Source organism: Sinocyclocheilus rhinocerous, unplaced genomic scaffold (assembly GCF_001515625.1).
Source record: "Sinocyclocheilus rhinocerous isolate Xijiao unplaced genomic scaffold, SAMN03320098_v1.1 scaffold504, whole genome shotgun sequence".
In the NCBI taxonomy this organism is placed as follows: domain Eukaryota; kingdom Metazoa; phylum Chordata; class Actinopteri; order Cypriniformes; family Cyprinidae; genus Sinocyclocheilus; species Sinocyclocheilus rhinocerous.
Genome location: NW_015645076.1, coordinates 1613001 through 1636315, shown reverse-complemented (window position 1 = coordinate 1636315; position 23315 = coordinate 1613001). Strand labels below are relative to the sequence as shown.

At 39.1% G+C, this 23315-nt stretch overlaps 2 protein-coding genes across 14 annotated transcripts in view; both read right to left on the bottom strand.

Annotated features, from left to right (window-relative positions):
- LOC107705583 (bromodomain adjacent to zinc finger domain protein 2B-like) overlaps positions 1 to 20554 on the bottom strand; it is a 39405-nt gene extending 18851 nt beyond the window's left edge. For 3 of the 13 annotated variants that reach the window (XM_016508927.1, XM_016508915.1, XM_016508917.1), the window contains exons 1-11: positions 8386 to 8801; positions 7450 to 7740; positions 5447 to 5507; positions 4439 to 4547; positions 4092 to 4193; positions 3296 to 3512; positions 3116 to 3208; positions 2957 to 3018; positions 2711 to 2776; positions 1814 to 1879; positions 1226 to 1270 (exon numbers count right to left, since the gene is read on the bottom strand). In XM_016508927.1, coding sequence (XP_016364413.1) covers positions 1226 to 1270; positions 1814 to 1879; positions 2711 to 2776; positions 2957 to 3018; positions 3116 to 3208; positions 3296 to 3512; positions 4092 to 4193; positions 4439 to 4547; positions 5447 to 5507; positions 7450 to 7740; positions 8386 to 8719 — 1446 coding nt within the window. In that variant the 5' untranslated portion in view covers positions 8720 to 8801. Of the gene's footprint in view, positions 1 to 767; positions 801 to 1225; positions 1271 to 1813; positions 1880 to 2710; positions 2777 to 2956; positions 3019 to 3115; positions 3209 to 3295; positions 3513 to 4091; positions 4194 to 4438; positions 4548 to 5446; positions 5508 to 7449; positions 7741 to 8385; positions 8987 to 11944; positions 12049 to 20548 lie in introns of those variants that run through there. The other 10 variants (XM_016508920.1, XM_016508919.1, XM_016508914.1 and 7 more) reach the window with 6 other exon arrangements.
- The window catches only part of LOC107705503 (proline-rich protein 36-like), a 52939-nt gene continuing 41389 nt past the window's right edge, over positions 11766 to 23315 (bottom strand). The window contains exons 3-9 of the mRNA XM_016508810.1: positions 20258 to 20419; positions 13769 to 13969; positions 13075 to 13230; positions 12660 to 12751; positions 12294 to 12531; positions 11945 to 12228; positions 11766 to 11855 (exon numbers count right to left, since the gene is read on the bottom strand). Of these exons, the coding sequence (XP_016364296.1) occupies positions 11766 to 11855; positions 11945 to 12228; positions 12294 to 12531; positions 12660 to 12751; positions 13075 to 13230; positions 13769 to 13969; positions 20258 to 20417 (1221 nt within the window). The 5' untranslated portion in view covers positions 20418 to 20419. The remainder of the gene's footprint in view (positions 11856 to 11944; positions 12229 to 12293; positions 12532 to 12659; positions 12752 to 13074; positions 13231 to 13768; positions 13970 to 20257; positions 20420 to 23315) is intronic.

Below are 23315 nucleotides of genomic sequence, written 5' to 3'. Positions count from 1 at the left end.
ATCCACTTTTTACAATCCAATCAATGGAATGAAGTGGAAAATTATGTGCTGCGCTAATTTGTTAAATATTTTACTCTGAAAAACATTACACTAAGGAAGCAAAATGGGCTGCGAATGCAGTTTCATGTTGACTTTAACGACAAAGCCAATTAGTGTAAAATCTTCATATCTGACCCACAGATGGCATGGAACGTACAACAGAGAGAAGTGTGAGTTTCCTAAAATTCTCTCATTGGTCAGGCACTATGACCTTTGACCTGTACTGATGACCTCACAGGCAGGACGATCAGCACAGTGCAAATGCAACATCTTGACAAAGAGTCTGCCACAACATACATACTTGCACACACATACACACCAACACTCACATTTTCACAGCAATAATGATAATACACAATATTGGGGTGACTTTACATGTGGAATGAGGGTGTGTGGCACTTTCCACCAATGAGGGTATGTACTCAACAGGCTCCATAGACACACACACACACACACACTCACGCATACACACACAGTACACACACACACATACACAAACAAGGCACAGGCCTGCTGCATCAAAGCCAGTTTTCTCTCATTTACACACATAGCAGATGTAGGCGATGCAGTTTGTTTCTTTTGTTCTCTTTTTTGCTTGAAAAGCCATGCAGAAGGAAAATGTAGTTTTGACAGCAGCCAGTGCTACATTTAAAAATGTGCTGCTATGACATCATATCACAACCAGGATTCACGATGCGAGTGTTAGATGTACAGAAGATGAAACATACCCATACCATATCTAGTCTATGCCTCTCCATCTCCTGAGAGAGAGAGTTGGCAGAGTATTATGAGACAGAAAAAAAATCACAGCGTCATTAAAAAAGAAAAGAAAAAAATTAACAAACTCAAAACTTCAGCTTGTAACCCCAAAGAGACAGACCCCACTCCCAAAAACAGCATGGAAATTAACCAGAGAGAAACAGCAGAAAGTTAAAGACACAACCACATGAGACTCGCCACTTCTTACATGGGCATATACTGAACAAATCTAATTAAGGACACTTTTTAACCCATAATGCACTGCATTTCAGATGGTGACTGTGAACTCTACAAGAAAAACATGCCCTTTCCATTCTTTTCTCCTGCATTTTGTAGCAAAAATACTACTACTACTCATCACTACTAATCACTACTACTATATAAATGGCCATTATGAGAGCTATTATTTATGAGAGTGGTGACTGACCTGGTGCTTGAGAATAACAGCATGTTGGCGTCTCATCTCCTTCTCCTACAAGCACAAAACATAAAAACGATTCAATGCTACACCAAAACACTCACTATGACACAGCCTAAAATGAAACCATCAATCAGAATCCTGTCTGAGCCTTCGGTCTTAACCATGATTCACTTTTTTCAGGATTCTTTTATAAATAGAAAGGTCAAAATAACAGCATTTATTTGAATTTCTTGTAACAATGTTAAAAAGTGTACTTAAAAGTGTACATAAAAGTATTTAAAAGAAAAAAAAAAACTGACGCCAAACTTTCCTCAAAATAACTGGATCGTGGTACACTGTTATTGTTATACAAACTTATTTGTACCGTACAAGTACAACACTGATCAAACTGCTCTAAGAAAGGCTGTATATTTTAAATGTGTATGTATGATACAAGATGGCTGTAAAGCTAGCAGATGTGACAAAGTCATAATACTCTACAAAAAACTTCATTTAAATAAAAAAGGCTATTTAGAGCAGGATGTGTATTCTAGTGAGGGCCCCATGTGTACAAGACATAAAAAGATGCACTCAGCATTTTTCTCACAAACTGACCTTTATTCGCTTTTCCGCCTCCAACATTTTGGCATTGGCAGCCTCCTCTCTCTTTTTCCGCTTTGCCTGCCAATGCAAAACAGGTCTGGGTCAGACCAGTGCTGCCGTGCTGGGTATAAACCTAAATTAAACATGCTAAACCAACATCTGTTTTATTTATAACTTATACTAACACTTTGATTGATGTGTCTGCGAGAGGAAAAGCGAGAGCTGGCATCGAAACATATACACACACACACACACACACACACACACGCACAGGAAAGCCCTTCTGTCTCACGTCTTGCCATTGTTGCGCTTTCTCTAGCTACAGATCACTGAGTCAGTGATTGAGAATGTTTTCTCCTCAAGTCCGTGTCAGAATCAGCACCGAGATCGTCAATGCTATTCAATATTCCTCGGGGCTCTGACAACGGCAATATAAAAAGAAAGCAAAGGCGAATTAGCTGAAAATTTAAATACGTAATTACAAACAGCAAGAAATCCTGTTCGGAATGGCTTGCCAAGCGTGTCAGCTCCAATTTGATTTTGCCCAGCTAAAACACTTTTGAAGCCTCTATAATTGGGTGAGTAAAATAAACAGTGTCTTCCTCATGCTACTTATGCAAGAACTGCCATTGTCTGATGGAAAAAAATCTTTTATGTCTAATTTACCTCTGGTTTGAAACACAGGAGGCAGCAAATTTAATATTCAAAAACTGTCCACCAAAACCAATTTAGCATTAGTCCTGAAGAAAATTATGCAGAATTCAGAGCCCCAAAATGCTGTTGAGTGATTCTGCTGTGGTCTGGGCTCCATGTTAAACAGGAACTGAAGGGGGTGGCGTGTATTTTAAGAATGTTAAGCCTATTTCAACTCTTTTAATTTATTATTTTCTTTCCGCAGTCACGCCATACCTCGAGAATCTGCTGTGCGCGGAGTTCCTTCTCCATACGGATTTGCTGAATACGCTTTATCTTTTCCTGGTAGGAGAGGAGGAGGAAGTCTGTTAATTGAAAGTGCTGCTGTGCATTTAAAAAAGTCGACTGGCAGCCGAGCCGCAGTCGTAGAAGCACCGTCAGTCTCTTTTCTGAATTAACACTATAATCTCATATCAAGTGACCCTCAGGCTGACCGAAAACCGGTTTCCTTTTCAAACTCACCTGCTGTCTGAAAATCTTCAACTGTTCCTTTTGCTTCCTCCTCTCCTCTGCGGCCATGATAGCTGAAAGAGAGATTTCAGCAAGAACAAGATTTCAGCAAGACGTCTGAACATGATCGTCATTGTGAGCAATCGAGTGGTATTCATAATCGTGAAGAACCTTGCTGTTTGCGGGCCTCCTTGGCAGCCCGAGTGAGTGCCTGTTTTTCTAGTTTTCTCATGAGCTTCATCTGAGCCGCCTGCCGGGCGATTTCTGTTATGAAAACAGACAAATCTCTTCCATCAATATATGCATTATTATCTATGAATGAGGTGTATAAGTCAAATAGAGGCACTTTACCCTGAGCCTCCAGCTTGCGCAGCAGTTTGGCCTCGGAGGGACTTGGGAATTCGCTCTCTCCTAGATTGGGGGGGCGGCCCTTTCGCCGCCGGCTGCCCGAAACTTCGCTGCCGCCCCTCGACTGCCGCTCAGAGTTGGGTGGACGACCTCGCCGACCCTCCATGGCCAAGATATGGGGGATGACCTCTTCTTCTTTCAGAAGAGTCCACTGCAAACCCTGAGGGAAGCAGGAGACAACATCGTGTCAGACTTATGAAGACAATGGTAGAAACACAGAAAGTTTCCTATTTTAGTCTGGTTCCCTAGAAGACTGTCACGTCACTAATGATCATGTGACTTTATGATCACTAAACACTGAAGCAGCAAGTTGATTATTATTTGGTAATATTCCGAAATGTTATTCTCATTGTATATCCAATTTTAGCAAATGAATTAATAAGCATGAAATGAAGTAAATTCAAAAAACAAGAGAGTCAATTTCATTTAAATTTTAGTCTATAAACAGTCCCAACTTTTGCTTCACTTTATCTTTAAATCTAAAGAATCTCTTTCAGCACACATGACAGACAAAACATGAAGTAACACCCTGTGAAAACAACGAGCGCTGATTATTGCACAGACTCCCTACAGTTTAAAAGAGGAAATTCAGACTATCGGGGTTCAATCAAATTCCCTGCCCTGTTCAAGATGAAAGAGTGAAACGGAGAGCGAAAGAATACGAGCGAGAGAGACAAAGAGAAAAAAAGAACATAAAGAACAAAAAAAAAAAGAAAAAGAGGAGATGAAAGGCATTCACCTGGGGTCCTTCTCTGGCTTCATAGAAGTCACCAACCCTTATTTTTGCACTGAAGCTAAAATTATCACGTGTGATGTCAGTTATTCCGTATCTGGACAGATACTACAGAAGAGAGAATAATAGTGATTTTGTCAGACAGGACATCCAGAGAGCCATTAGCACTAAAATGGTACCAAACTGAAAGCAGCCTAGCACACTTGCCATAACAGTGCACCGAAGTGACCAGCTGGATCTTACACCAATAAATGCTAATGGTGCACTGGGAGAGGAAAGGGGTGGGGAATGAGGCTTCCGGAGCGTTTGGGGGGTCTAACCGTAAGGCAGCGGGGAAGACAGGTAAAAGTTACCTTTACGACATCCGGGTACTGTCGCAGGCGCTTGCCACATGGGGCATAATACGCAACGTCTCCCTGCAGCCGACCGCCCATTGTTTTCATCCTGGTCTCTCTTTGCCAGCTGGAACAATAACACACATCGAAGAAAAAGTGGATAATACAACACATTTGGGCAAACTTTCAAAAACTGCTCGATAAACTAAAACATTTATTTTTATGATATTTGATTTCATTTTTATGCAATTTTTGAATGCTAATTTTATTTTATATGATAGTGGGCATGGTAGCATGGTAATACATGCACTTTGATTGATTGATTGATTGATTGATTGATTGATTGATTATTTAAAGACATGTCATCAGCAAGCATATTTTCCTGGCAAGAACAAACTGAATAACAAAAATCACAAAAACAAACAAACAAAAAAACCTATATAAGGCATTTAGGATTAATACAAGACGAAATATTTAAAATACAGTCAGGTGATACCTTTTTAAATATATCAGTTAAACACATATCGGAGTAAAATCGTAGTCTATTTACAATAAAAACTATGCATTCAAGTAAAATATGCTTAACAGTCATAGGAAGGCATGATAAATGTTAGATGGCCTAAATGGCACCTACCTAGATTTGAATTTACTTCAAACCTTTTCTCTAGAATTGATTTCATATAAGTTTTTGCTGTGGCATTCACATGTACCTCGATAATACCATGATATCACGCAAATATGTTGAATATGAATTATGAATGCGAATATGACAATCATTTACAGTGTCTAAGTACCATGCCATTATACCTCCACTGTGCTATGCTACTGCCACTTTGCTTTTTGGAATGGGTTTGTAATAATAGAGCAAAGAATTTTGATTTGAGCAGAGTATTTAAACATCTGCAGTTTTAATGCGATGTTTGTGTGAGATTGTGTGCTCTGTTGCTTTAGAAGCACAGAATGCAGAGCTGCGGTTAACAGGTGTTGAGTCATGCTGCCACCAGCGTGTGTCATATTTAAACGTACCCCATTTCCAGCGGAATCCGTAAATCATCTTCATTCATCACTCGCTTTCTCTTCGCAGAGCCTGAGACAAGACAACAGCCAGACAAAACACATTATAACACACACACACACACACACACACTTTAAGCAAACCGTTTCAATATCTCTTACAAATTACAACTCACATAATGAGCAAACAACATCAAATAAAACCTTGAATTTTATTTGCTCTTCTTTTGATGGTGCCTGCACGCATAAAACTAGGGGTTCACTGATATTAAAATTCTGGCTGATACTGATAAAACGAATTATTTTCATGCTAATGGAAGATAAACAAAAATGGCAATGATTTAAAATATACAGTATTTTTAAATAAAGTAAAAATTAAACACTTAAAAACAAAAATCAAGCAAATTTAGGCATCATTATATTCTAATGTACAGTATGAAAAACGGATAATAATTCTGAGGCTTGCTAAGCATAGTTATTAAATTATGGGTGTTTTTAAAGATTAACTGTGAGTAAAAAGAAATTAAGTAAAAGAAATGTTATGTAAAAATAGGACAAATGAGCATCAACAAATAAATATACAATATTGACCGATATTACAAACTTCTGTTCAAAAGTTTGGGTTAGTAAAAAAAAAAATTTCTTTAAAGAAATTATTACTTTTCAGCTTTAGGAATAAATTACAATTCAAAAAAGATAAATGCAGCCTTGGTGAGCATAAGAGACAAAAACATTTTGAAAAATCTTACCAACCCCAAACTTTTGAACAGCAGTGCATGCAAAATTAGTACAATTAATTAAAAAAAACAAAAACAGTCAATAATTGATAATAGTACCTACATATTGTGTATACCTGTTTTTTAATGTGTTACTTTGCAATTTACTTTGGGTGTTTTTGATGGTTGCTTAGAGGGCCAAGCCAAAAGAACTCACTTCCAAGTCTCAAATATGGTATTTTGGTACTTACATTTGACTTGGGTACCTAAATTTATGTTTTTTTTTTGGCCTCATTTTTAGGCAGGTAAACATCTGATCACATAATAGTAAACGAATAGCTCTCCTAGACAAGCTGCATGAATTGAAGTATCATTCATGCCCGTAGCACAAACTATGCAAGATGATCTACACATTCAAGTTAAAAGCTTAGGGATAGGGTGTTGTTTAAAATATGAGTAATAGCAACAGTGACATTAACAAAAACCACAGGAAGAAACTAACAAAATCATCTCTCTCACATCTCTCCTTTAGAGAAGTGAAGTCTGCAAACAAAACGGGAGTTAAATGAATCTCTCAGCAGCTCAAATAATGCTCCAAAAACAAATCATCGCAGTAACTCTTCTCAGCTTATTACAGATTCCTTGCGCTTTTCAACAGACACACTTCGGCTTCATTAGAAAAAGCGTTTCATTCCATCGCAGTGAGGAATGCTGAATGCCGTCCAAGAGCAGATGCACTTGTGTGCCATGTTTGCTGGGTTTGTGAGTGTTTTGTTTAACAAATGTCTCTGTTAGCTTCAGAAGGAAAAAACTGATTAAGTCAGCCAAACAGAGCTGGTTGATGTGCCTCAGCTAACAGGTTAAGGCAAACACAGTTACCGGGGTTAACCCAGACACCACACTAAGAGCTCTCGTTACCAGCTACATTTACCTAACCCTAAACCTGACCCTGTATAAACCAAACACAATTAAAGGAAACAGTTTAATATTAATTCTGTTTAGGTTTTTTTCCTGGAATACAGGCCAAACAGACAACGGCTAGGTCCAAGGACGCACACCCAAATAGACGGGCACAAAGGGAGCCGAGTGATGCCAGACGCCACCATTTATCTTTCTAAAAATAGACACTACGTCATCTGAGTGTGACAGCTTGCACACAGACAAATACACAAACAAAAGGGCATACGCATACACACGACACATATTCAACCCCATGCACACTTTGACACTGACAGAGCTCCAAAGGAAGGTGTCAAGCATATCCAGTTTTAGTTTAGTAATGACGTTGCCTGTGGTTACCTGGAGAGGTGCCAACAGAGTATGATGAGGAGGGAGAGCTGTGATAGGTCAAGGCACCGGAGCTGCTCACAACGGTGGGCGTGGCCACACTGGAGGGCTTAATGACTTGGAGGTTTAGTGGCAGACAGTCAGACAGGCTGTGATTCGTGGAGAAGTTCAGATGGGAAAACCCCTTGCTGAGTTTCTGAGGAGTCTTCTCTCCATCGGTGTCCATCTCCATGACTCCATCCTTGCGCTTCTTTTTACCACCCTCTGAGCCGTTCATCTCGCTGTCTGAATTACTGTCTGACTCTAAGAGAAGAGAGGACATGAGACCGTGTTTATGGAATTGCTCATTATAGCATGCCTTGTGTCATTGGTTGTATCAATGAACCAAATTAAAGGAATGGTCCACGCAAAAATGAAAATTCTGTTATAATTTACTCACTTTCAGTCGTTCCCACTGACTTGCATTGTATGGACAAAAATACAATGGTAGTTAATGGGAACCAAAATGTCTGGCTACAAACATTATTCAGAATATCTTTTGTGTTTCGCAGAAAAAAGAAAGTCATACAGGTTTGGAAGTTGAGTAAATGGTGACATTTTTAGGTGGACTGCTCCTTTAAACAGAAATTGAAATAGTGCAATAGCAACATATATAATTTTCATAATCTGATCTATTTTGAAATAAAAATGCAATGATATTCAGCAATGAATAATTTAAGGAATATTTTTTTGGATCAGGATAAAATAAAAAAAAAATAAAAAAATTTTAATTGTTATCCACCACTATATACCGTGAACTATTTACACAGAAATGTATGGTGATTTTATTTTTTTGTAATTTTCAATACATTTTCATTCTATTTAATCATAAAAAATTAGAGAATTTTAATTTCTGGACAATCTATTTCTTTAATGCACTTACAAAACCTCTGTCCTTAGGCATCTCACCTGAGAGACTGTCATCTGAATCCTCTTCGTCATCATCCTCTTCATCCTCCACATCATCATCCTCATCATCTTCGTCCTCAGCAGAGTCATCTGAGTCTTTGCTGCTGGGCAGCTTTTGCTCAGCTCCGCTGTGTTGAAACAGGTCAACCAGAGACTGCACCAGGTGGTTCTGGGATAAACCCCTCCAGGCTTCTAATGCTTTGGGAGTCTTGCTCTTCCGGGGCTCACGGGTGCGGTTAGGAATGGGAGACGCAGAGGCGGGGCTCTTACGGCCTCCCGTACTGAGGTTGACAGGCACATCTGAGCGAGGTTTGGTGGTAAGGGCCAACGGCATATCCTGGGTGCTCGGGACGACTCCGTTAGGCTGGCCCAGACCCAGCAGGCCATGAGAGAAAGGCAGACTGGAGGAGGACACGCCTTGCGCTGCAGGGGGCTTGGTCCTACCTGATGCTTTGGAGCTGAGCTTAAGAGGGAGCGCAGAGGAGGAGGAGGATGAAGATGAGGAAGAGGACGTGAGTGCCTCTGCCCTCTTGTTTATCTTATATGGGTCCTGCTGTTTCTTTAACTGGAGAGGAAACGTCTGGTCCTGGGACAGGAAAGACTGCAGAAGGAAAAACAAAGGGAACGATGATGGAAAGTAACTAAAACAAGTCTATATCGCATCCAGACTAATTTACTAAAAAGCTGTGCACATCAACAGAAAAGGTTCTGTTATTATGTTATATAGCAATATTTTCACTGGACAATGGGTGGACACATACATCTGTTCTTATTTTCAGGTAAATGATAAAAAAAACAAAACATTAAAAGTGAAATAATATTACAGTTAAAAAAAAACGTAAATTATGCTGGCATATTCAGCAAACATTATTTCATCTTCAGTGTCACAGAAATCCTTCTAAAATGCAGATTTGGTGCTCAGTTATTAGTGCTGCTCAATTATTAATAATGGTTCTTATTATTATCAATGCCTTTTTTCAGGATTCTTTGGTGAACAAAAAGTTCAAAAGAACAGCATTTATATCAAACAGCAATCTTTGGTATTACAAATGTCATTATAGTGACTTTTGGTCAATTTAATGCATTCTTGCTAAATAAAAGTATTAATTTCTTTATTTTTTTTTTATCTTAATTACCTCAGACTTTTGAATGGTAGTGCATCACTGTTTCCACAAAAATATTAGGCAGCACAATTTTTTTCAACTTGATAATAATAAGAAATGTTTCTTGGGCACCAAATCAGCATATTAAAATGATTTCTGAAGGTTCATGTGATAATGGAGACTGGAGAAATGGCTGCTGAAATGGCTCTTTTTTTTAAATATAAAGGGCTGTTTACACCATTGATGATAACTTTTAACGATTAACTATTAAGTTTTAACACACATAATTCTCTGAAAATACTGAACTCCACACCACAGCTATAATGATTACAACACAGAGGAACGATTTTGTTAGAATCACTTTCAGAACAATTTTTTTTTCAGCTAATAAAGCAGACAACATAACTCTTATTATAAATGCTTATTAAAAAAACAGAACATTATTGTTCATTGGCATCATCATTTTAGTTATCTTTATAGTTAGCATTGAGCATGAGCCCATATATATAAATATACATACATATATATATAAATATACATTCCACATGGGAATATGTGATTTTTTTCATATGTCTGCTGGTATAGTTCTGGTATAGTGAATGAAACTCACTTTTTATTTTTTTATATCTGTTTATTTTTTGTATCTATCTATATACATCTATTTATCTATTACTTATTACAGCAAGTACTGCTGTGGGACAATACTGTTTTTGAAACAAAGTGAAACAGGACTGGATTTCCATGAACAAAGCACATCTTCAGAGAAAGTGAGATATGTATACCGAGGGCAAAGATGAGAGGAGTAAGAAATAACAAATTGACTGATAAACAAAAAGAGAGGGGAAAAACAGCAGAGAGGGAGAAGTGGAGATGTGGTAATTGCACTGGTTGTCATGTGGCTTAAGTGCTGGCGGAGGAAGAGAGTGAGTGAGCATAATGCTGCTCTGACTCACTGAAACAGAGAACAACAGCGCGGCCATGACTCTATCAGCTACACAACATTCATTAAAGAAGGAATGCTCAAACTCTGCCTGCCTTCAACCACTCAGCTCAACCACTTGAAATCTTCATAGCACCATTATAGTTCCCAAACTCATGAACATGTATATATTGGAATAATAAACTGAAAATACAGGTTTACATTTTCTTCAGAAAACTGCTGTTTGTGAGACCATTGCTATGAGGTTGCTAGAACATTCTAGCTGTTTGATATGGTGTTGCCAAAAAGCCCAACTCCAAGTGTCAACATGTTCAACTGGCGAAAACAAGTGCCCACCAATGCCAATAAACACAGACAGGGTCGCACACTGATTCGACAAAACCCGACAAACGTGTTACAGTTTGTCTGCGTCTGTCGGTGCAGTGTGAACTGAACTTATGATGTTCTGGAGCATTGTAATAAGCCCCTGAAGTACAAACCCAATTCCCAGTGGGGCAGGGATTTGGTTCTATCCATCGGTTGTTGATTGGATGGCGGCAGATCTGAATAAAAGCTTGCAGTCGATAATAAGAAAGAGGCAGGGTTTATGCAGACAAAATAACTAGAGCAAAAGGTAAAAAAATAAATTAAATAACGTATACATGGATGAATCGTTCATAGTAAGATCAATTATCAAAAACATGTATTTAGAAAATAGATTTGGTGAACTTTCATTTCATGCCGGCTTTGTTCATTTTATAGTCCGCTAGACGAAAATCTTGTTTTTAGGAAGCATTCAGACAGCACAAACACCAGATCCTCATGTATGAGCAAGAGTAACACTGTTAGTTGCCTTAGTAAGCACCACTAATAAAATCTAAATATTATGAAACTGTTCATCACTGTAACATAATAATAAAACCACTCTGGTTAATTACAAGTAGAAGAAAAAAAACTATATTAACCTCTTCAACAGTAATTTCAAGGCAACAAAAGAAGAGGTGAGGAAAAGGCACTCATTTGCTGAAATCTGGACCCTTAAGAAGTCATGGAGTTAATTGCCTGTTGGTTTTGCTTCAGTAATTCTAATAAAGTGACATTGTCACTTTCATTTACCAACTAAAGCCACACAGTAGGGAAGCCAGTCCTACTGATAAGAGAATGGAGCTGTCCTTTCTGTCCTTCTCTCTGCATTTCTGTCTTCAACACATTCACAAACACACACACACACACGCACACACAAATAATTCTCTCTCCCCCTCACATTCTCCCTCTCCGTTACTCTGACCTTTTCAAATAGGCTGGTCAATAAGGAGAGACACGTCCTGAATACCAACAGCACCCTAAAAGCGATAATCCTAAATTGGCTTAAAAGATACGGACACAAACTGTGGATAATTTGCTTTAGCTGGTTTGCTTTTCTGGAAAATGAAAATGTGGACACCGGCCTTGAGGGAAAAGCGAGATTAATGTATGGACTTGAAGGATGAACAGTCTCACATTTCTCCCGCCAGACCGTGGCAGACTGTCTACTCACCTGTTTCAGCCTGTAGTCAGCAGTGACTTGTGCCAGAGAACTTTCCAGAATCTTCCTGCTGGTCAGAGCATCCAGCGCTGGAGATTGGGGCTTCTGGGAGGAAGCTTGAGACTGCGCTTTGAGGGAAGGGGTGAGAGGGGGAGGTTTGGGAGAAGAAGACAGGGGGAGGGGTGGGGGAGTGAGAGTGGTTTGGGGGAGGGGCATAACGAGAGTGGGAGGGGCTGAGGTGAGGAAGTGAGGGGCTTGGTAGTGGCTGATGCGGTTTTTGGAGAGGAGGTGCGATGCTGTGGAGAATGTTTAGGAGAAATGTCTCGACGTGACTGTGCGATTAGCGCTAACGGTTTAGCGCCTGCAGCCAGGCCAGTGGACTGGATGACACTGGTGTGGAGGGGTCTTTCCCTGGCTCTGCTGCCCGATAGAGATAGCAGAGGGGGTTGAGACAGGCCTGGAGGAGGTGGAGAGCGATGCAGGTGCACTGGAGGAGAGGGCTCTAAAGGTGCACTGCCCAGCAGGCCTCCACGGAAGTCTTTGGCCTCCAACAGCCTGGTCTTTTCCTTCTTACTGAGCCCAGAGTTTGGCGTCACAATCTGCGCAAACAAGAGAGAAGAGAGAGAAGTCCACTTGTTGGTTAAGGTTTAGTTAACACTAACAACAGTCATATTGTGTTTTTAAACTCAACACCGACCCTCAGCATTAAATAGGTTGTTTTTGTTACTCGGAGCGCGGGGGAGGGGGAGGCAGAAGCCGAAACCGCTCCTTTAGCCGCAGATGGAGACAGTGAACGACCATTCACAGCTCCATTCACACCTGCGCACAAAAGAGTTTACATAAAGCAATCAGATGCTTTTAAACTATGCAAATTCTTGCTACAAAAGAAAATAAATAAAGATTTACGTCAACATGTATACTATGTCAAATAGCCTTTATCAGGGATACAAAAGATCTCCTTATAAGCCACCTTATGAATTCATCACTGGAGGCGACTGCTCAAGGCGATGATTACTGTGAGTACACCAGCCTGAAGGCTACATTACTGCTGCATTACTTTTGTTTAACTTGAAGTCTGCCTCCAAGGGATGGCATACATTTTCCAGGAGGCAGATATAGACTAGGGCTTTACAGATGATTACCTTTGGAGGCCTGACTGCTCTTGTTGGGTGTTTTGGATGTGTAAGGATTGGCCTCATGGTTGTGAAGCGGCGGGGCAAACATAGGCGGCAGACCCAGAAAAGGTGGGAAGAAGGCTGGAGAACTCCGTCCATGTGCTTCTGCTGCTCTCCACCATTCTGAGAAAAGAAAGAGTCAATTACCTCTTAACTTTAGGGCAGACAATCTAAATGAGACACGACTCAAATATAAATATTTGATCATATTATTATTATTATTATAAATGCTTAATAATAATAACAGTAATTTTCTTAATAATCATAATAATCTTCTTCTTCTTATTATAATTATTGTTATACTGGTATATACTAATACAATAAAATACTGTTACTTAATATTGATTTATGAAAATTATATTTTTGCTTTATTTAGTTTCATAGGACTTATCAGGACTTTTATTGTTATCAGGACTTCGGTCATGAATAATCGGCCACAAACGTAAGCATTTTTTATTGTTATTATTATTATTATTGTAATTATTGTTATTACTGTTTTTATCACTATTATTGTTGTCATTGTTATTATATTGTTATTATTGTTATACTGTTATATACACCATCAAAATATAACATTTTATTAATATTTATGAATATTATATTTTTGTGTCATTTGGTTACATAGGATTTTGTGTCATCAGGCTTTCGGTCACACACATACCTGTGAAGGCTCCTAGTTGTGGATGAGCTGCGAGGGCAGCAGAGACCCCCAGTCCTCCTAGACCCCCAAACTCTGGGCGGGCTGTCGCCGGTGATAGCAGACCAAAGGCTGGGTGGGCCATGAGCGGGTACGCACTGGGCAGAGAGGTCACTGAGCTGACGTTGAAGGGCTGGTCACCGCCCGTCAACCCAAACATTGGACCTGCCCCATCAAACACACACACACAAACAAAACACCATGACATATTCAGTCTCTGAAGCCACATATCTGGAAATGACTGAGCAATGCTCATGAAGCTGCATTTTCAGCCACAAAGGCCAAAGTCCAAAAAAGGAGACAGCATGAGCAATTTGTCTTTTGCGTTGTTTGTCAGTAATGTGTGTTTAGATGTACACATGAGAGCAGACGTGGAGGGGTTTCCCCGCATGTCCCCAGAAGTTAGCTAAATATGATGAAACCTCCCCTTGAGTTCATTTGGAGACTACTTTCAAAATGCTGAAAGTTTTCTATTAGGAGTAGGGACAGTCTATTGTATTGATAATTAAATAATAAATTCAAATTATATAATTATTTATAATAAAAAAAACAACAGTCTATGTTATGCCTTCATTTAGGCCTCTTAGTAAACGTGTGTGTGAGACTCTATGAGAGACAGTTTGATGGCTGTTAATGTTAATGTAATCACAGGCTTTCCGACAGCATTTGATTAATAACTATGATCAGACCAAATGAAAGTCTCCGCGTGATAGAACAAGGAAGAAGTGGGAGAGAAGACGCCCAAAGCGCTCTGGCATCTCCACGATATTCTATAAGATATCACAGCACCCTCTCTGAGTTCGATAAATCACTTCAATCTCTTGTTTGACATTGTATAGGCTCTCGGTATACATGTAAACACAGAGCTCTTCGTATTAATCATCGTCATCATCATCCAGATTGCATCCTTTCTGGGATCGATCTCCTCTGGCAGCGCTGATGCTGCCCATTGTCTCCTTCAGGAGTCACATGTAATTTCTAAGCCGCATATTTCATGCAAATTCAATTTCCATTAGGGAGCACAGAGAAGAAAGGCTTGAGCGCACCGTTCCGCCAGCGCAGCACCGCACCAGCGCTCTCTCTCTCACGCGCACACACACAGAGAAAAGCGATGATGGGAAATGCAGGATTTTTGCAGATAGCTATAACTCCAGGAGGGACGGAGAGGAGGAGAGGGCCTTGACTTCCCTTTGCTGTTGTTTATGTTTGAAGACTGTAGGAACTGTCTGCTGCATGCTGATTTTTTTTGCAGGATTTTTCCTTGGAGTCCACTTTAAATGTTTGTCCACTTGAAAAGTCCAAGAAAACAGTCATAATTTAGTTTTACATGACCATTTTCCACTCTCTCTCTCTGACCCTTAAAAACAAGCTGTTTTTCTTACAGTACCTTTAAAAAATAATAATAATAATTGACCCAAAAAATGAAAATTCTGTCATTATTTACTTCCTTTCTTGTCTGTCAAAACCCATATTGCCTATATGATATAAATTTCAGTCTGTTCCTCACACTAAATGTCTTAATAAAGGTGCGCTCATGTTGTTCTGTGAATTTCGTGCAGTCAACAGAAAGCTGTTTGGTTTGAAAGTGAAAGCTTCATACATCACTACACTACTGACAACAGACAAATGAACCTATTTTACCCGCAAAATTTTGCTAATGTGACGAAACCCTAAGACATTGAATAAAGTGCACCCTGAGTCATATCGACTGCATTTACGAGTCTTTGACGTCATTTCATCTTGACACAATGCTGGTCACCAGTCTAAGCATTTTTTTAAATTTTCCATTTATTATCCACAGAAGAAAAAAAGACACAAGGGTTGAGTAAATGATGACAGTATGGGTTACTATTCCTTGTAAAGCCAGAGTTGTACTGTAGTGTTGTAGTGAAAAATGTAGTGAAGTTATTTTATTTATTTTGAAACGAGGTACAAACTTTAACAGACAGCATGTTACGTTTCCATGACTGTATTTAAGCACATCACGTCAGCTATTTTCTGACAACCATTTAGAATCAGAACTAGTGGCGCTAGTTTTGTGAATAATCGTATAGAACATTTCAATTTGTGATTCCATCTTAATCATCCAGACATCTCACTTACCCACAATTTATGGGCTAATTTTCATTTTTGGGTGAACTAACCCTTTAAGGCCTGTCCTTTTTAATTCTCACACACAAAAATCCAGTACAGCCTGTATGTTTTGGGGGTTTGTTCTGAAAAAGACAGTGGCGTCGAAAGAAGGAAAAAAGGATGAAAAGAAAGAGCTTGAGAAGGAGAGAGGCGGATGTGAAGATAAATGAGAGGAAATATTCCCCCAAAGACCATCATCCGCTCCTGCTGGCACACATACATACACACACACACAAACACACAGAGTGGCAGAAACGCCAGTTTCATATTAATGCGCTTTCAGCCGGCAATAATTAAATCAGCCTCTGAGAGGAGCAGAGCAGAATTACCGGATTACCTGATATCCTTCTTATTTTATCTTTCTCCTTCGTTCTCTTTCCCCAACTCTCTCTTTCTTCGCTTGCCCCCACCCCCCCCACCAACACACCTTCCCATGTTCTCCATCTTCTGACAAACCGAGCCATTTTGAAAAGCGGCACTGTCCTCCCCCACCTGTCTCCTCGTTCGCTCTCTTATGTGGGATGCGGCGGAAGTCGATTAATGTGCCCTCCGTTTGCATCAATCACATTTCTACAGACAGATCTGACAGCCGACTTAATTGTCTGTGTGTCTGAGGGGGACGGCGAGAAAAAGTGCGAACATGTGGCCGCCGTTTGTTCTGCGAGAGGTTAAAATATTCTCTGTTTCAGCCCAGATGCACCTCGTTCTCGACCTGAACATCATCTACCGCTCTGGCACGCTTGTGGGCCGGTGATTTAGTGGGACAAAGTGTTAATTGCATTTAAAGCGGTAATGATAGCGCTGTGAGAACCTGTCGAGGGATAGTCTCATTCTGAACGTTAATCAGCTCAACTAGGACTGAATTACCGAGGTCCTCTTGTCTGTTTAACCCAAGTAAATCACTTTTTTTTTTAAATGGATCATTCTTTGTTTTTGGATTTCTTTCCATTTTTTAATCACATGAGCAGGAATGCTTATTGTACAGAATATTACAGGCAATCACAGCTATAGTGATATTCAGTAATACAGCACTCTTGCTTATAAAATACTGTTTTACATAAAACTGCTCTATAAATAAAAAGTTAATATTAAGTACTAGACACAATATGGCCAGTTATTTTATTTTGGCACAGCCAACAAAAATAGTCCCAAGAAAGGACAAAGCAGGATCAAGTGCTGGAATTCTATGTAGTAATCACAGACAAGTGGGGTGATGCAAACAGTCTGCACTCTTGGAATTAAAAACTTCATATTTTAAAATGAACTATTTAATGGGTTACTGAAAAACTAGCTGGCTAACTGGTCTTCAGGATGCCTAGAATAATTAGGCTGGTTTCAGGTTCATTAGTGAAGCAGAAAGAAAGGAATATGTCGAATTATTTTTGTCTTTACTCACTGTCGCAAAGCAATGAGAATAATGCAAGATGATCAAAAAGAGCAACAAAAACATTTGATGTCCATGTTTGACTGTATTACATTTAAAGACTAAACGTCTCAGAGAATTGAGTTTTATAGCATGATTTAAAGCATTATTAGTATATCGAATAGTCAACTAGTTCTGCATCATGACCCATCCCTACTTGGAATGCCAATTTTCCTTATCATATTAGTTGACTGAAGCCAACTACTGTATAATAGAGAGAAATAGTGGAAAGTTGAATGGATTCAGGAAAAGTTAGAAGCCAGAATCGAAGCTGCATTACCCACACGAGCACCATGGCTCAACTTGTCAGGAGCATCTGCAGTAACCACTAAGCCACAGCTCCAACTAAAATTCGAGCTTTATATTTTATTTCTGTGAAAACAGAACAGCAAAGCCTTGGTGAGTACTTGAACCTGAATTTTGCTGGGTACTTGAATTTCAAGAGAGATGAGCCGGAGCTGGAATTGCATATTCAAAAATCCAAAACTCTGAAGGGAAAAATGGCAAAAACAAAAGGTCTCCCTTCACTGTGACTCCTCTTCTCGGGCTGGTGTGGAAGTAGAAGAGTGGAAAGCCGTGTGGAATATCAACTGTTAATGAGAGTCTCGTCAGAAAACGACACAGGGCCAAAAACGAAAGCAGAGCAGACAGAGCGAATTACAAACAGGAAAGAGTCAGTGGAGCCTAACAAACTTTACAGTTTATAGAGGAGAAGAGGATATTTAAGAGTGTCAGGAAGGATGGAGGGAAAGCTGTGTTATTGTGCGCCTGTGCGTTCACGTGTGCGCATGTGTTTATGTGAACGGGGGTGGAGAGTGAGATGACAGCAGTATTAACAAAGGCCTAGTTAATTGGTTGAGATTCATTAATGCAGCAGCTTTTCAATTTGCAGCCAAAACTGTGAGTGCTAAATCCTGGACGGTGTTTTCACATGCTGAACAATAAGTCGGTAATTACGACAGGAGCAAGTCGGTGGCTTTCTTTAGCCCTGACTGCGCCACATAAGGAACAAAACACAAGAGAGAGGTCGAAGAGATGCTTTATCAGATAGAAAGACTATGGACAGTTGGAAAAGCGATTCATATAAGTTCACCCAAATATTTAAATTCTATCATTTAATTACACACCCTAATATCATTTTAAACCTGTGTTTAAACACAAGGGTTTTCAAGCTCCAAAAAAAGAGAGAGGTTTCAACTGATTTTGGGTAAACATTTAATTTAGCATCAGCACTCTTGTTGTTCTCTGTGTATTGAAGTATCCTATTACTGTTTTATTTAGAAATCTTTCACAGTTCAGTGGGTGAGTGAGCTGAACAATGCAGACTGAATTGTGAATCGATTTTGTTAAGCTGTTCAGCCAATTCATTGAAAAGATTGATTAATTCACAAATCAGCCATTGCTAGTTCGGATTCTAAAAAGCCACCAGATATGTGACTTAATTACTTAAATATTGTCAGGAAAAAAAAAAAAAACACAGTAGTGTTGCTAGCCTGCTAAAACTGATTTTTTAGTCCCAAGCAAAAAAATTTTAAAGTATCAACATTATCACTTTGTTACTAAGAAATAGCTTTGCTATTGGCAGCCATGCAACTGCACTACACTAACTTTCAAGGGATAGTTCATAATTTACTCACACTCATGTATTTCCAAACCTATGTGGGGAATATTTTCAGAAAATAACTTAAAAATACTTACATTTCGGCCTTTTTCTCACATAAAGCTATAGTTTGTCTTCAAATGACATAAAGGGATAGTTCACTCAAAAATCTAAATTCTATCATCTTTTAATCACCCTCTTGTCATTCCAAACCAACAAGACTTCAGTTCATCTTCAGATGATATTTTTGATATTTTCTCATAATTTTGTCCAAGTTCACATAACCATAAATTTCACTCATCAAAAAGTTCATAAAGACATCGTAAAAGTAATCTATATGAATGGAGTGGTCTAATCCAAATGGTAACACTTTATTTTAAGGACCAATTCTCACTATTAATTAGTTGCTTATTAGCATGCATATTACTAGCATATTGGCTGTTTATTAGTACTTATAAAGCACATATTAATGCCTTATTCTGCATGACCGTATTTTAGATCCCTTAATCCACCCTGTACCTAAACTTAACAACTAACTTACTAACTATTAATAATTCTAAAGTGTTACCATCCAAATCTTAAGAAGAGACAGTCACTTCATATGATTTAATTTCGTTTTATTTAGTTTTATTAATATAGAACACGCATAGAGCACATCACATATGGTAAATGGAACCTCTACTGTACTTGCTTGACACACGAGAACCAACAAGGTCTGTTTTCACGTGTCAAGCAAACCCTTTAACAAAGAGTTATATGTACTACCTCTAAGATGCTTTTTTTTTTTGTCTTTTTTGGCTCTTGACAGCTCCAGTCCTAATTCCAAAAAAAGAACAGTCACCACGAAAAAATCTCCCTTTGTGTTCCCCAGAAAAAAATTTATTTGAGTTTGGAACGACATGAGGAAGAGTAAATTATGACAGAACTTTCATTTTTGGCAGAACTATCCCTTTACCAGAACAGAATCTGAGAAAGTGAACACTTGTGCCTTATCAGACAAGACTCAATCAGCAGAGAAGATATGCGCTTTATCACGTCACTCAAAGAAAAAAAAAAGATGCTTCATCAGACAGGAAGAGAGGTCCCTGATGACATCAGTCTCCAATCTGCCACCAACCACGCAGTCTAAACTTGGAGATGAGCTCAAAGCATGCCCGTGCGACACTCGGTGGTGTGTGTGTGTGTGTGTGTGTGTGAGATTGTGCGTGAGTTTTGACTGAGCACTTTTCACACTGTAACAATAAGCAACCCTTGCGTCAGGGCATGAAAGAGAGTGTGTGTGTGCAAGAGTTCTTACCGCATGTGCCGAGCGAGGCCGTGGCTGCGTGGTTCAGGCTGCTCTTCACATTGGAGGCTGCTGTGGATGAGGAAGAGGAGGAAGATGACGATGTAGAGGTGGCGGTGTGGACGGAGGCCGGGGTGGTGGAAGGCGAGGCCAGCCGTTCTCCAGACTCCATATCTGTCAAGCACAATCCAATCGATAATTAGAGTGAGCTCTCGCACACACACACAGCCTGCCACTCTTCCTTTCACATTTCACTTGCCATGAACAATATTTCTATTTAACACCAGTCATTCTCCTTCACACAGCACACGTCTGCTCGCAAGATGAACCAACCCCACAAGCATATTTCTACAGGACCACACATTAATGTCCCGTTTGGGCAGAGGGTTTGTTCGGCTTGTCACGTTAACCATTCATTCACAGTTGAGACCTCCTTCAATATGATAGAAGAGAGACACACTCACAGACTTTAGCGCGCACACACACACACACGCACACACACACACACACACACACAAAGTGAGCAGCACACTGATTTACAAGACTATTCACAGCCATTTTTACACCGTGTAAAACAAGCGTTCTCACACTTGATGTGCTTAACAGGCAAATTATGCCTTTAACTGTTTCTGTGGAGATTTCACAGTTTGGATAGACGCATATTAAAGACAGTCGCACACAGCCAACATATACACACACAAAACCCCACAAGCATTCTCGAATTTCTTTTTCTCTCCTCAAAACATACCATATCCGCACGTACTTTAAACGCCTGAAAATACGATTAGCAGCCGTCAGCGTGTGATTCAAGCAGAAAAAAACTTGACTGCTGAAGACAAGTGAAATGTTTATGTGTTTGGAAATCTTCAGCTTGAATGCTAATCTCAGGAGTATATTTCGCTGTGGGAAGCGGCAGAGAGTGCCACGGTATAGCACATATAGCTTTGTTATTCTGTCATTATATATAAACACTCGTGGCCTGTCCCCTGAGCGGCTCTCCTTCTTGTATGTCTCTGCTACACACACACACACACACACATGCAGGCATGCACACACCGATTAGATCTCAGAGATGGAAACGTCCACAGAATATCAACTAACAGCCCTCACCCAAAAGCAATGCCGAAAAACACACACACACACACAATGAAAGTGTCTGCAAATTGGCGTAAACAGCGGCAGAGGCCACAATCTGCCACTGCGGTTGTTATCCCTCTTTTCGCTCCACCTGTCCTTCGCTTCCTTGTCTCTGCTTCCTAACCATTTCCCCTCACTCATACCCTGCCTCCAAAGGTCAAAGGTCACCAGGTCATGACCCTGCCAACTCAAGTTCATGGCAGGTTACTCTAAAGCTTGAAATTCAACCCTAAATAATGCTGCTCAGTGCTCAGTGGAAAACAATGATTGAATTTACATATATGTTCTTGGTGAAATTACTGTGATGTAAATCACAAAAGGGCGCTCGGTCAGATAAGACATGCTAACACAGACACAGTAATAAAAGTGAAAGTGAAAAGAATGTTGCAAGTCACTTCATACACACAAAAACACATACATACAGAAAACGCTATAAAGACTGAGCAAAGACTTTAATTTTCTAAAACGCACAACCATGTCTCAAACATAAGATATAAAATATAAATAAAATTTTTATTATATATTTAAAATAAATTATATTATATAATTCAATAGAGTGTAATAAATACAATTTAAAACATAAAAAATTTAAAATGTTTTCTGTTTTAATATATTGTAAAATGTAATTTAATCCTGTGATGGAAAAATTTCAGCAGAAAGAATATTGTGAAAAATCACTGCAATTTAAAATAACATTTTATTCTAATATATTTTTTTTAATGGAATTTATTCTTGTTTTTTTGTAGAATTTTTAGCAGCCATTACTCCAGTCTTCAAAGTCATGATTCTTCAAAAATCATTCTAATATGCTGATTTGCTGCTCAAGTAAGATTTCTTATTTTTATCAATGAGGAAAACAGTTGTGATGCTTAATATTTTTGTGGAAACCATGATACATTTTTTTCAGGATTCTTTGATTAATAGAAAGTTTGAATAGAATTGCATTTATTTGAAACATATATCTTTTGTAGCCTCAAAAATGTCTTTGATCAACTAAATGCATCCTTGCTGAATAAAAGTATCAATTTCTTCACCAAAAAAATAAATAAATAAATAAATCTTACTGACCCCAAACCTTTGAATGGTAGTGTATATTAGGGCTGTGCGATTAATCGAAATCGTCATATGTTGGAAATACACATATACACATACTGTATACGCACTGCAGACAGAGCACGTGTGAACTTGACGCGACAAATCTAGTTCAACATCTGAGGCAACGCCACAAAGAGCTCTATGACCAATGCATGGCAAAAAAAAATCCCTGGACATGGGATTTTTTAATTTTTTTTTTCTGCCATATATGTCTATTCTAGAGACATTTTGTTACACTTTTACTTCGTGATTATTTTGCCTTATGTCTGTTCTAGAGACATGTTACAGCTTTTTTGATAAAGTTCTAATTGGTTTTCTTTTGGAAATATGTTTCAAATTCACACTGAATGCATTTATGACTGTAAAGCATGTCTGTGTGTGTCAAAATCGTGATTAAAATCGAAATCGCAAAATTGATCAAAGAAATCGCGATAGCTTTTTTTTTTGTCCATATCGCACAGCCCTAGTGTATATAGGTCATATCATCTACTTATCTCCAGCTACTCACTTAGCGTGATTACCTTAAATATCAACGCTAACAGACGAGGGTTTCAAAATAATTCATAACAACAACCATGATTACTGCAATAATGGTATGCTGGGGTATTTAAGGATCCAATCCTGACTTAATTATCAGAAATTAAAACAGCTTTAGCATCAGAATTAGTCTGATTTTATAGCTAATTAACCATCTTCCACTGTGGCACTGGAAGGCAGGCATCGTAATCTCCGTGAGCTGCGTAATTAATTTGACTTGGTGCACGCGGCCAATGAGATTCTTGGAAAAAACAGCAGGTCCCGGATCCTGTGAATAAGTGAATCATATGCTAATCGCGAT